The following is a 14,285-nucleotide window of genomic DNA, read 5'->3' as shown; positions in this document are numbered from 1 at the left end:
CTTAGCCCAAAGATGTTGATATTTGTTGCTCTTGTACTCTTTGTGAATGAAACAAGAACCAGTGGCCATTGTGTTTGCTTGGTAAGAGCAGTTCAACATCGTGCATTCTAAGCCTGGCTTAGTTGACTGTTAGTATTAGACCAGATGAGACTGCTGATTGACAAAACAATTCTGCCAAAACACGTGACTTAGAGATTGAACCGTGCCTTGTAAACCTCAATGAAGTAAGCATTGGCACAGTCCCTAAAAACCTTCTTGAATGAGCATCATGTGAGCTGGTGTGTGTGTGTGCGTGTGTGTGCGTGCTTGTGTGTGTGTGTGTGGGGGTGTGTGTGTGTGTGTGTGTGTTCATGATAGTTGCCAGTGCAATGAGATTTAGCATGTGTTGAAGAGATTTTCACATTCAAAATCATGTACTCAATGGAAGGGAATTTCATTGAGATGTTTTTTTTAGACACGTGGATGCTAATGCATGTAAACTATCATATTAGTGAGAACTTTTACGCACATCTGTTATATTTATGTGTTTGATGTTTCTTAATTTTTTTATTTGCTTCTGCTTTAGAAGTGAGTTTTGAGCATGGAGTGTCTAAGGCATTAAAAACTACTGCTGACATACGTGGACACACAGCGGAACACAAACACAAATGCTTCATACCAACTGAGTAAAAAACAACAATATACCAAAGTGTTGCTGTGTGGTGGAACTAATTTAGAGAAATCTAAGTCCTAGTTTGGAAGGACATTTTTGCAGATGAGAATATTCTTAGATAAATATGAACATGGCTGTAATCATATCAGCCCATTGATGAGCTTAAATAAACATAAGTTACTCAAATAAAAATAAAATATATTCGTTGTACTAATGAGGGATTTTGTGGACTCTTCCCAATCTCTTCTAAGTTTAGCCTATTCTGATTTCTTGTTAACAACAAATATCAACAAACTACTGCCTCCTACTTCCTTTTATAAACTAAACATTTAAAAGTTGAACTAGAGCACCTTGCTGCTTCCTGCTTTTACTCAGTGCTCACTCATTTTTTAAAAGTAGCAATCTTGAACACTAGACATGACATCAGTTTCCTTTTTAAAAACATCCTACACCTTTTGTGCTTCCTCTGACCAAACTTTAAATTTAATTTTAAACACAAATTTAATTTTAAACACTCTTTAATGAAAATAGCTGACTGAGAGACTTTCACACCGATGAGTTTTGCTGTCAGTAATAAACTCAATAGCTCGAATATATATAAAAAGTGGGCGGTAGTCAGTGCTAAAAAATTGCCTCAGTAAAACCATTCTGTTACGCTGTGATCATTTTCACCACAGAGTAAAGTTACTTGGACATGTAATTGTACAGCTAATCACACAGGAGCAAAGTCACAAAGCTACATTGTTGACTGTAAAGTGGTAAATTTATTCTTACCAAAATTTGAGTGTCAAAATCTCAAACTGCATAGACAGATCTGCTCCTAAAATAGTACAAACAAGCAAATAGCTTTGCAGCTCTTTGCACTGAAACAGTTGCCCCACATTAGAATGAGTTAATTTGCATATATTAAAGAACAAATCTGCCCATATTTATGTATCTTTATGTAAAGTACATCAAAAGCAAATAAAGATTTACATTCTGAAAGACTGCCTCTCTTTGAAATTAATTTTCCCAGCAGTCTCTGTTTTGGGGGAAAAAAAACAACAACATATCTGTTAAAGTTGTAGTTGGGCAGGAACAGACTGACTGATTAGTTTATTCCTAAATACTTAATTAATCTTATAAGCGATAAATCTGTATTTGCATTTTTTTAATTTTATTTCCCAACTAGGAAGTCGATTATTATTGAAATGTTACAAATATAATCTGACAAAATCTTATTTATTACAGTGTTATTTGCGTTTTGCAACATCATAAATATACAATGCAACATGTTCACTCTCACAGAAAATGTATCTATAATCAGGAGATTTTTAATCCACAGATATCCCCTAGAGCTGCAACAACGCCTAAACAACTCCTTTAACATAATAATAATAATAATAATAATAATTTAATGTTGAGCCATGCGTTGCCATAAAGCAGCAAGGACAAAGTGAGAACAAGATCATCTGTATATGAGAATAAAAGGAGATGGGGAGTACAAACACTCCATGCAAACAATGCATAAAAATATACCTCAGCTGAGATGCAGTTTTTTGTAATTCCAACATCTCTAATTGTGAAAATGTGTTCATAGATGTTAGTTTTGATTCACAATAAAAATTTTATAAGAAATGTAAATTGTTAGTAATTTTTATCACCATTATTATATCATTCATCCATCGTCTACACCAGCTTATGCCTGCAGGGTTGTGGGAATAATAATAATAATAATAATAATAATAATAATAATAATAATAATAATATGATGCCACTGTAGATTTCTCCACCATTAGAGTTGATTTGAAATGCCACAATGACAGCAGAACACACCCCCTTTTGAATAAGGATTATTGTTTTTTCCCCCTCTGAATTATTTTTCATATCTGCTAATCCTTGGCAGGATGCAGACCTTTTTGAAAATTAGGTGCAACACAGCTGTGTGCTGATGGAGGGAGAGAGAGCTCTGCAGGAGTTAACGGTAATGCTCTGACAGGGGCCTAGAGAAAGGTAAATCGGTTTGTGTAGTGGGGATTAAGGGCACTGTAACACAACTGAGAGGGGAATAAAAAAAACACTTATTATAGAGCTGACATTTTGATCACATAGACATTCTGAGACTGGACTGTCATGATAACCGTTTGCTTTTAGAACTCTTCAGTCTGAAACCCCTTGATTTTTGTTGGACATTTTTCTTATAATTTTTTTTACCAGAAACCTAGGCAGAATTTTTCTCAAATAATTTTCTGACTGCAATTGGAAGGTTTTGAAACGATGATTCCTCCTAAACTGCTCATCTACCGCCGCACGCACTGCGATGTTAACTTGGAGAACCTCCAGGAGACTTGGAGGCGAAAGAAGTCTTGCGGAGAGCTCTTTCAGAATGGCTATAGGGTGAGGCAGAGCCATCATGGCCAGGATGACAAGAGAGGGCAGACTGGATTTTACCATACACTTTGGTCCTGCATGCACATTCTCTCCAACTGGGGTAAGAGCCTGAGCACTGACGTATGTGCAATCTGGAGCTGTGGTTTTATTTAGTAGTCTGATAAATATTTAATAAAATGGTCAGACATTTTTGATTGTGCAGAATGGAAATTCTTATCACAGCAATTTACTTTGGTCCTAAAGATGTACACACATTTCTCATGGGATTAGAGCGGTTACAGCAAACAACAATGATGATTTGCTGGTCCTTCATGGAGTCTTTTTCCACATAACACCCCTACTAACGTTTGTCATTGTATGAATATTTTCCCAGCCATGACTAAATCATTTTCTGCCGTTTGTGTCTATCCAAACCCTTCATTTTGAAGTTTAGTTTTATTCCTTAAAATTCTTTCTTTCTGTTGTACATTGTATTCTCACCCCCTTTCTGTATGTGTTTCTGTTTCAAACAGGCTTAAGATTTCTGAGAGCACTCAGACTGATTCAGTTCTCAGAAATATTACAGTTCCTAAATATTTTGAAAACAAGGTAAGGAATTTTTTTTTATGTATTAAAACTTGAAACAATAATTTCAATTTTTACCACCTTAATGTTTATATCCAATAATCTTCATCTTATATTGACTCAACTTTTATACATATTTAAGAACTAATTGTAATCATTTCTCTGCATGCAAATATAACATTAAAGTTAAAAGCTACATATGTATTTAAAAGGTATTTTGCTTTTACATTAAGAATTTATATCTTTTCTCTTTGATTATTATTTATGCTAATTTTGATTGGCCAGTTGGACGTATGGAACCAGTTGTTGTTGTCAGGTGTTTCTCTATAATTTGTCTGATTGTTTGTCTCCAAACCAGCAATTCCATCAAGCTGGTGAACTTGTGTTCCATCTTTATAAGTACGTGGCTCACGGCGGCTGGATTTATACATCTGGTAGGTAAACTTGGCAAAGTAATCATCTTATTCACTTCATAGAAAAATTATTTTTGACATATGAGCAACAGAAATTTTCACCAGGTGTTATTTTGAAGCCCTGTTTGGTAATTAATGTTCTTTATAGCTGTGCAGAGATAAAATCAATATGTAAATAATGACAACGGCTCAAAGCTGTTCTTCCCTATTTATCTTGTTTCTTTCATTAAATGCTGCCGAACACTAACTAGTCAAACAAAGAAATTGACACAATTTATTTAATTTGTTATAAACTATTCAACAGACTCATTCAGCAACACACCATGCATTATAAAATATCACCACTAGGTGGTAGTCAAAGCTTGATATGATGAAAAAGACATATCCCAGCTGGCGGAATATATTCAATTCTAAGAAATTTGTTTAGGAATAATACTCTGATGAGTATTATATCAACTGCACTATTTCTGTTCCCATTTCCACTGTAGGTGGAAAACTCAGGGGATCCGTGGGAAAACTTTGAAAATTCCCAGTCGCTCTCTTACTGGGAATGCGTCTACTTGCTGATGGTGACGATGTCCACAGTGGGTTACGGGGACGTCTATGCAAAAACCACCCTGGGCCGCCTGTTCATGGTCTTCTTCATCCTTGGTGGTTTGGTAAAATCAAACTTTTCTTTACGCCCTTCCCTCACGTTTATATCCTGCCTCAATAGATTATTTAGACCTATTTGAAATCATGACTATGATATGTTAACAAAGTATGTTTTTAAAATAATTTAATCTCTGTTGCCTTTACCTGTACTTGTTATTTATCTGTCAGTATCCTCATGTTCAGCCTACTGTATCCTGTCTGCTCTAGTTATAGGTCCCGGTGTTTCTTTGTCTGCTCTCCTTATGTGTCCCTCCTATATCTGTTGGATTAAAGTATATGCTTCTGTTTCATAATATTGTTATATTATTCTCTTATAAAAGCAGTTGCGGTTTCAGGACACCCCTCCTTCCGTGTCTACTCCCACATTTCCAACAAACACAGGGGCAGGGAGATGAGGCTCAGGTCAGCCTGACTGGTCCCACAGCAACCCCCTCCCCTCCGCCTCCCTCACCTCTTTACAATCTAGTATCCTGTTGGGCTGCCACAAGGACATTAACGTAAACACAGGCATGCAAGAATGCGCACACCTGTAAGCACTCATGAGCACCAGCACACAGCTGGAAGGCCTCTGGGTTAAGGATTTACCCTCATCACAGTTAGTTTTTCTTTCTTTTTTTTTTTTTTCTGAATTTGGATCCGTGACAGTTTAAATATTGCCTACACATGTGTGACGATATGTAGCTTCGTGCCCATGATGATAGATGGTGTGTTTTTCAGAGAGCTGAAAGCTCTGGATGTCTTTATGTAAGCAACTTAGCATGCTTTCTGTCAGCAGCAGTGGCTGAAAAATGATTCCAATCTGGAGCAGTTTTAGAAACATAGATCAAATTAAACCCCTAACTTTACTACTTACTTTAGATGATCCAATTTGACATTTTGGTCTGATATCCAAATTCCGTTGTTGCTAAGCTTTGACCTGATTTCTCATTAAAAACTATACCTATCGGTTTTACTTGTAGCCTCCCTGATTTAAGTGGTCATTAATAATGACAGTGTTGTTTTTAATCAGCCCAGTGATGACTTGCAATGTGTGTGTGAGAGAGAGTAGTTGCTGCAAAACACTTTTACTAATGTAAAATGAATGAAATGATTAGGAAAGGAAACTTTGTATACATCCTTTATGAGTAATTAGTACAATAAGCACAGTTAACGTAACACTCACCGCAGTGTGTATTCTCTAGAGCAGTGGTTCTTAAACTGTGGTAAAAGCACCTGCGGTGGTACTTGGGCTGCTTTTGGTGCTTCCCAGAAAAAATTTTGATAATTGTAATTTGCAAGGCAAAACCGCCTGTGATCTAGAACTTGTCTAGAACAGACAAAGAATGTGTTTTCCATGCACATTTTTCACTCCTTTAAGCTCTTCTCTAAATAAAAATGCAGTGAAATAAATTATAAAGTCTGCTTCAGTATTAAGCTGAAGCAGACAGAAATTTAATAGGACCAAGTGCCGGTGGCTGTTTGTGCTGGGAACAAGTCCAAGCACAGTCTAGCCATTTTCCAACTTAAAAATTATTATTATTATTATTTATTTTTTTATCAATATGCTCAGTGACCAACATGCCTGCTATTAGCAATGCAAGCTAAAATGTGTGCATTTTTCTAAATGTGTAATTTGAAAGGCTAACTACATGTTCGGCAACAGATGAATAGTATTATATTGGAGAACAATTTGAAGAGATAAAAATAAAGGTGTTTGTTAATTCAGAGCAGCCATGTTATATCCTAATGTCAGCATTGATGTGAAACAAATTGACTAAAACCTTAAGAGTATGACCTTAAGGTGAAGGAGTGAAATGTTTAGTCCGTGCTGATGCTGTCTAACTCTCAGCCTGAATAGATAGAATAGGAATATCCTTTCATTTCCCAGGATGCTTAAATTTCTGCTGTCATCCCTTCGTTAAAAACCCAGTTTTTCCTAATATTGCTGTTCTTCATTTGACTTAATTTGTATCCTAAAAATCGCTAGCTTTGAATCTTTAAGATACAATAACAACTTCCACTTCAAAGAGTGCTGTGGGTAGTTTTTTTTTTATTATTATTTTTTTACATTTACATTTCTGAATGTCCAGTCAGTAATTAGACCCAGTCAAACTTAAAAGTTGTCTGAGCTGATCAGCCTAATTCTCATGCATGTCCCTCTCCTAATAGTTTTATGGTATATTTTTAAGCTTTTACTGATAAATGAACAATGACTGACCTAATGACGGCCTTCCTACTGAATACAACCCGGATACCTTTTGAAACTGCGTAACTTTGCAAAATGCATCCAGCTCATTCTCTAGCCCAACAAATGAGTCTTGATGTGTTTTGCAGCTGTGAACCATCAGGTGGGCCTTTTCAAATCAACCTGCCAGATCATCTGTGTTTGTTGGACAAAACATGGCACATAGGTTTCAGTTTAAAATTTCTGCCACCCAGAGAGAGGTTTTTGGTGCCATCACAGACTGACAATTATTCAGCTGTGACAAAATTTGTGTCTGAAGAATCGTAATATAGTGGGGCTTAAAACATAAAATGCAATATAATATTTTTCCATATGAAGACATTTTGCCCATATATATGAATCTTAGCGAATCTCTACAGATACAAGCAAGCAAAACATTTCCCATCTAAAAAAAACAAAGAAACAAATTGGATTCACATTCTCCACTACCCACTCTTTGGCATAGTAGTCTCTTTTTTTAGTCTCTTCATCTGTCTTCTATCTCCTCCTTAGGCCATGTTTGCCAGCTACGTCCCTGAAATCATAGAGTTAATAGGAAACCGCAAGAAATATGGTGGTTCCTATAGTGCGGTTAATGGGAGAAAGTAAGTATTCCAGATGGTTCTGCTGTTTTTAAGTGTGCGGTAGAACCCTCTCTGCATGCCTTTTTTTCTTTTTTTTTTCTGTTCCATGCATGTAGGCCATGTTTGCTCGCTACGTGCCAGAAATTGCTGCTCTCATCCTTAATCGGAAGAAATACGGAGGGAGTTATAACTCAACACGAGGCAGAAAGTAAGTTGAAATCCAGACAAGGTGTGGTTGTGTGACTAAAGTGCACCCCCTGTTTTAAGTTTATAGGATATCAGGGGCTGGTTAACGTGACATTTTATGTTCATATAGTTTGAGTACAATAGTAAGATAAAGTTAGATTAAGTCACACTGCGTGACTGGAGACCTTGGCCATCAGGACACACATGTTCATGCCCCCTCACTCTTGCTTTCACTCTTCCACTCTTTTTCTACCTACCTTTTTTTTCTGAATCTACTTCTCTCTTTCCTTCATTCAACACTTTCCTTAAGTCATCCGTGTGCTGTTTATTTTTCTTGTTTTTGTCCACCTCAACACATCTTGTGTTGCGCTATAATTTAATTTGGACAATAGAGCTTTCATGACTGCTAAACGTTTTAGTCTTGCAACACGCTGACCTGTGGTGCTTCTCTGCAATACAAATGTCCAATGCATCCATGAAGGGGTTCAGTTTAAAAAAATAAATAAATAAATAAAATGAAGCAAAGAGTCATGAAATCCCTACTATCCACTTTTCAAGGATTTTCCCACGAGAGCATAGAAAGACTGAAACATCTGCAAGTGCATTATTATTGGTGGTCTTTTCAAGCATCATCAATCTCAATGACCATTGCAGGATATAAGTTCTTCTACTTTATATTTTATTTTTGTTTTTTTATTTTATTTTGCCTGAGTTAGTTCTGCATGCCTTAATCCTCTCCTCAGCTGCATCATACCTGGGATGTTCTTTACGACCTGCCGTCTCGTCGCTTTTTCATTACCTGCAAACCCGATGAAAAAGCCCTAATCGCCGTCGTTTGTCACTGCTGTAGCACATTGCATCATCCGTGCTTGACATTATTCTGGCCCTGATCTTCAGTCAGCTCCCACACCCTTGAATGCTGGATGCCTCGCTCCCATTGGAGGCTCTCAATTGCTTTTTGCTTGCTTTTTTTTTTTTTTTGCCTGCTCGGTCCTCGGTTCTCGTGTGTGTCTGTGTGGTGTCGACGTTTTGTCTCTTGAATTTTGCCGTGCGTGTGAATTTGACTGTAAAGTCTGTGTGACTCTTTGGTCAGTTTACTATTTGTACAAGAGTGCCACAATGCTTATTGTACATTACTCCTCTTTTCCCTTTGTGGCTCAAACCTTAAGCCCCATCACACTACTGGGTATCTGCCTTTCATTTCAGTGGCATTTGTAGCGCACACAGTTTAATCACCAGGGCATGCATAATTTTTTCCACAACAAACACTTTGCTGCTTTTATACATCATGCATATTTGCACCTCTGTAACAGAAATTTATATTTAATTCAATCGTAGCTTCAACTATCTGCTCAGGCCACCCTATTCTGTCTGCACTAATGAAAATTCAGTCACCTTAGCATGTTAGTTGCGCTTTTTTAAGGGATTTTATGTCACTAGTGACCTTTACTCAACAGTAGCTGAACAGGAGTAATGGCAAGGGAAAGACATGCAGTAAATAATCGGGGACTGGAATCGAACTGGGAACAACTATGTCAAAAACTGTAGTCTCTGTAAACGGTGCTCCTGCTCTATCAGTGAGCCATGTGGCGCCCCAGCATGTTAGATGTGTGCCATGCTTTCTGAGTAATTCCACTAGTACTTATCTGACCACTTGGGGGCACTCTTAAAGCATTACATTTTATGCCCAGGTGTTTGCTATGAAGAAATAACTGAAAAGAGATGGTGATGTCATGGCAAAAAGTAATTTAGACCGATACAACACATTTTTAGCACGCCAGCGAAAAATGTATTTTTTAAACAACATGCTGTGTGTGTCCAGAGCAGACAGATAGTCCTCTTCTTTTTCTCTCTTTTCTGCTAATTTTTCATGGTACCATCTTGCCTTTTCCCTCTTTATTTCACTCCTCTCCATTGTTGCTCCCATCAATTTCAGTCACTCTTCTCAGTGGTGGACAATCTGTAGAGTCAGCAGAACAGTGAGGCTTTAAGGGAGAGGGAAAAAAAGCCTTTGTTCTGCAACATCCGCCCGTCACTGAGATAAGATTGATGAAATGTTGTTTAGCCAGAGACTTCAGCCCTCACTCGCAGAAGGGTGCTGAGTGAAGCCCTTGTCAAAACCAAGGATCATTTCTCCCTCTCACTTTATTTTTCTCCTGCTGCACTACTTTCCGTCACTCCCTTTGGTCAGACACATGGTAATAATCACAAGATACCCCCAAAACACGCAAGCTCCGAGGAGCCCTGGAGTTTTGCAGAACAAATTTAGATAAGTTTAGGAACAGACTATTATCAAAAATTGGTTTGTCATGTGGCTTTCTTGTAGTGCCTAAATTTTCATACATTACCATACAGCAGCTGTCAACACATGAAAAGCAAGCTGGAAATGAGATTAGGAGATTATTGCAACTGACTGATTATGGAGCTTTCAATCGATGAGATCATGATACATTCTAAATTATTCCAAAAGCAACCAAGGTTTCGGCTCTGCTGTCATTTAAAACAAACCTTTCAGGCTATTTGGAAGCTGGAATTACTCCTGATGTTAGATTTATGTTTAATGTTAGCTTTGGTGAAATTTCCTGCTGCACCGTAGCATACATCCATGAGCACACTGACAGCTCGTATGTTGATGTAGTAATGACAAGGGTTATGTTCTGTTGGAGTCCACTGTACTTTGGGCTCTGTGGTTTCCATTATGAGACTGTGGTTTCCATTAGTCCAGACTTCAGCCGACGGTTTGGCACGGAAACTGATTTCAATCCTGGCTGAACCTTGTCAGGGATCTTTAGGAGGAAAAAAATAAAGGGTTATCCATTCGAATTGTTCAGACTGAGACATACTCACTCTGGACAAAAAGAGAAAGGCGTTACATCCTAAGGTACATAGCTTTTGCCCGTCAGAGAAGTTCTAGTATTGCCTATTGTTGTCACAGTTTCCTGAAAGCGGGTTGAAAACTTAACATTGAGTTAAAGTTGAAAATGACACATCTTTATGGCAGGCTTTACATAAATTTTCATCACTGACTTAAGGATTAGAGCAGTAGCAATTAAGTGTGTCCTCTGTTGCTGATGTTTGAGCTCTGTGTTTGTTCATTTCATGTTCCTTGTTTCCTCCAAGGACATCCCGGGATGTTGTCTATGTGCATGCTTTGTGTGCATGTGCAATTTATATACCCTGTTGCATTTAAAATGTTTGTGCTACTTGTTTTTTTTTTTGCTTTGTTTTAAGTTTCTGGATTTTTACGTTTTATCGTAAAGAACTGTGTCAATAATCTTTTTTTTTGTTTGTTTTATTTATTTTTGTTTTTTAGATGCAGTGCCTTAAAAAAGTATTCATCCTTCTACAACTTTATTACATTGCAATTGCTTTCTGTGGTGTATTATTGGGGGATCTTATTAGGTAGACCAACGAAAAGCAGTCCAAATTAAAAACTGCAAAATGTGATTTGTATTTGTCAAGCTTTGGCAAAGTGTGACAAAGGTTCTCGTTTTGCAGCAATTACAGCTTGAGTGTGGTATACTGTGGACATCTAGAGACTAATCTCTTTGCCGCTTCTTCATCCCAAATTACTTAAATTTATCTGGAGATGGAAAGAGTCTGCAAAAATCTATTTTCACATTTTACTACAAATTCTGAGACAGATTTGTTTCTGTACTTTGAATGGATCAGTGTGCCAAATTAACATACTGTACTCTAAACCATTTCATGGCTGTGTGTTTAGTGTTTAGAGGGATGTGCTTTGCTGGTTTTGCACACACCAAATGCTTTGGCTGTAGATATAAAAACGTTTAATTGTGGTCACTTTTAATCAGTACAACTTCTTCCATATGTTTGTGGTAACAGGACTTAAAGATTTCTTTCAGCAATGTTTTTTTCCTCAATATTCTTCCATATAACCTGGATTTTCGTAAAATGGCTTACCTAATACTGGAGATGGTTGATGTTTAAGCATTTCTGGGGCTTTCTCCCTAAACTTTCCGTTGTGTTTCTTAGTCTTTTGATAATGTTTGTTTACTGACCTTCTCTTATGTCTTTACAAAACAAACTGAGAATATGCTTGGATGAAAGAAAACCTAGATGGGCTCTATTTTCTCATTAGGTGACATGTGGAGAAAATTTGTTGCACTGGATTTTGTTTATGGGCATCAGAAGAAAGGGGACTGAATATGAATGATTGCTTTTTAGATTTTTAACCATACCAATAAAATACCTTGAGGTTTGTATTTGTAATGTGACAAGGTGTAAAAAAAGTTCATGAATACTTTTGCAAGGCACTTTAGATTCAGCAAAACTGCAAATTACATGTCAATTAGATGGGAGTAAAGTTGTTTCTTGGTCAGACAACATACATTGCTGCCTTATAGCGAGTGCAGATTGTAACCCAAAAATGTTGTTATATTTGAACCCACCTTTTGGAGAATGGAAAGTGAAAAATACAACACTATCTATGACTTTGGTCAAGTAAATATTTCTCTCAAGACTAAATATTGGTTTGATTGTGGGAAAAATATTTTTAAATGTGGAGAAATAATGTTTAATTTATCAATGTCTTAGCAACTAACATGCTAAGGTGACCTAGTCGTGGAAAAACAGCAGCAAATGCTTTTGTTTATATGTAAATACATTCTTTTTGGATGTGGCCTTTACAGCAATTTAATCTTGACCCATATCATTTCAGTTGCATATTTGGCACTTCTAATCTTATGCTCAATCAAATAGTTTTTTCTGTATAGTTTTACTGAACTAATACAGCAGCTACTCAAATAAGGGAACACTACCTATTTTTTATTTTTTACTTTTTAAGAAATGCGAAACATCTTGTGCCAGATAGAGCAAGCTTCTCGCAGACATCTCAGCTCATCAGCTAGTGAGACCACACAATTGCCTGGCCAACCATTTGATCACGACTACTCATTAGTTTCTGGTAAAGGTCAGAGGCAACATCTGTGAAGAGCATTTTGTCCCACAACATCCCAGAACTGTCATTCTCTTAATATGGCTGTCACATTGCTTTGCCAAGTCTGCTGCAGTTTAGTCCTGCCAAGGCCATATGTTTCAGTGCAGAAGACCTAGTGATCTTGAATATGGTTTTCATCTAACACCACTAAATATATTTTCCTTTGAACAAGCCAGATTGAGCCAGACTTCAGTAATGTTCTGTACAGTTTTAAGTCTTGACTTTAAAAGTTAATATCTTCACCACAGCTTCCTTTTTGTGCATAAGAGCAGTATGGTAGATTAATAGGTGATAAGATTTTACGCAGTGCAAAAATATGACAGCAAAATGGCTTTTGTAAATTTTATTTTGGAAAACATTGTGTTAATACAGATCATAATATCTATCCAACGTATTCTGAATAAACTGCACTTTAACTGAAGAGATTCAATTGTCTTCTGGCACATCAGGTATTGAAAAAGACCATGGTCATGACACAGGCTGCTGTACAGGTCTTCATAGGATACTCATTGCTGAGAGTATTGCATTTTGTTGCTCAGAGCCATTCACTCTGTTATAATACTTTTGTTTTTTTTTTCAAAATGTATTTTTAGTTATGTAGTACAATTTATCCAATAAAAAAAAAAAGGTTGGAATAAAAAAGGCTGTGTTGTCCATAGCCCTCTTCAGGAGACCCCAAATATTCTCTGTCAAATTTAGTTCAGGCGCATACCCAGCCTACTAAAAATCTTTAATTGTCTTGTCGCCAAACAATTCTAACATGGCTTGTGATGTATACCTGGAGACAATAAAGCTTCTGGGTCAGAAGTAAATGTTATTTTATTGGTATTTCGAAGTATTAATAATTTCATCTCTCTTGTGAAAACCCCAATTTCAATAATAATAATAATAATAATAATAAAGTAACCCAAGAGAATGACGCCACCATTCCCACATTTTACTGTGGAAGTCATGTTCATTTGTTGATACTCAGTGTTGTTGTTTTTGCTGACGTTACATTTTGCAATCCTGGCCCAAAGGTTTTGGTTTGGTTTCATCAGATCATAACATGTTTTTCGACAAGCTTTCCAGGCATTTTTGCAATGGTTGTTTTGCTTTGAGAGAAAAGTAAACTGTTTATCCTAGATCTGTGGAGAATACAGTAAGTTGTTGCCACATTGACATTCAGTGTTGCTGTCTGCCTCTTGGCAGTCTCCTAACCAATTACTTTTTGCCATGCTAATATTGTCCCGTATTTTCTATATTTATTCACGATTTTCCCTGTTGTGCCATGGTGGGATTTTTTTGTACCCTCATACAGAGAGGTCTCTTTAATCCTTTGCAACTTGTCTGCAAACTATGGGTTTAAGCCAAGGTTGCTCTTGTATATTAAAATCTAAAATCCAAGTAGGACAGCTGACCTTTATTTCAAGTTAATCAGATTCAACATAATTTATGATAGGTGTGAACTCCAGAAGACTGCTTAAAATAACCAGAAGGTGTTCTGACAAAATATTAGTTGAAGGGTGGTCCTCTCCTATGCAGTAAGAATTCAGAAAAAATATATTTTAATTGACTTACAGGGTCACTTTGGAACAAAAAACAAATTGAAACCATAACATATGCGGAAACGAGCCCGACTTACTGCCGGCAATGCGGACCAGACTCTGACACCGGTCATACAGGGACCTGACAGCCCGTATCAAAGGGCCCGGTACCC

The 14,285-nt window shown here is 37.0% G+C and overlaps 1 protein-coding gene across 43 annotated transcripts in view; it reads left to right on the top strand.

The window, feature by feature from the left end:
• kcnma1a (potassium large conductance calcium-activated channel, subfamily M, alpha member 1a) overlaps positions 1-14,285 on the top strand; it is a 159,275-nt gene that overhangs the window by 86,997 nt on the left and 57,993 nt on the right. For 37 of the 43 annotated variants that reach the window (XM_017308917.1, XM_017308919.1, XM_017308918.1 and 34 more), the window contains exons 6-9: positions 3,535-3,610; positions 3,945-4,020; positions 4,488-4,658; positions 7,370-7,461. In XM_017308917.1, coding sequence (XP_017164406.1) covers positions 3,535-3,610; positions 3,945-4,020; positions 4,488-4,658; positions 7,370-7,461 — 415 coding nt within the window. Of the gene's footprint in view, positions 1-3,534; positions 3,611-3,944; positions 4,021-4,487; positions 4,659-7,369; positions 7,462-7,556; positions 7,649-14,285 lie in introns of all 43 variants that reach the window. The other 6 variants (XM_017308915.1, XM_008429456.2, XM_008429463.2 and 3 more) reach the window with 1 other exon arrangement.

This window comes from Poecilia reticulata, linkage group LG15 (assembly GCF_000633615.1).
Source record: "Poecilia reticulata strain Guanapo linkage group LG15, Guppy_female_1.0+MT, whole genome shotgun sequence".
Taxonomy (NCBI): Eukaryota; Metazoa; Chordata; class Actinopteri; order Cyprinodontiformes; family Poeciliidae; genus Poecilia; species Poecilia reticulata.
Note: the sequence above shows the minus strand (reverse complement) of the source record. Positions and strands in the feature narration are given on the sequence as shown.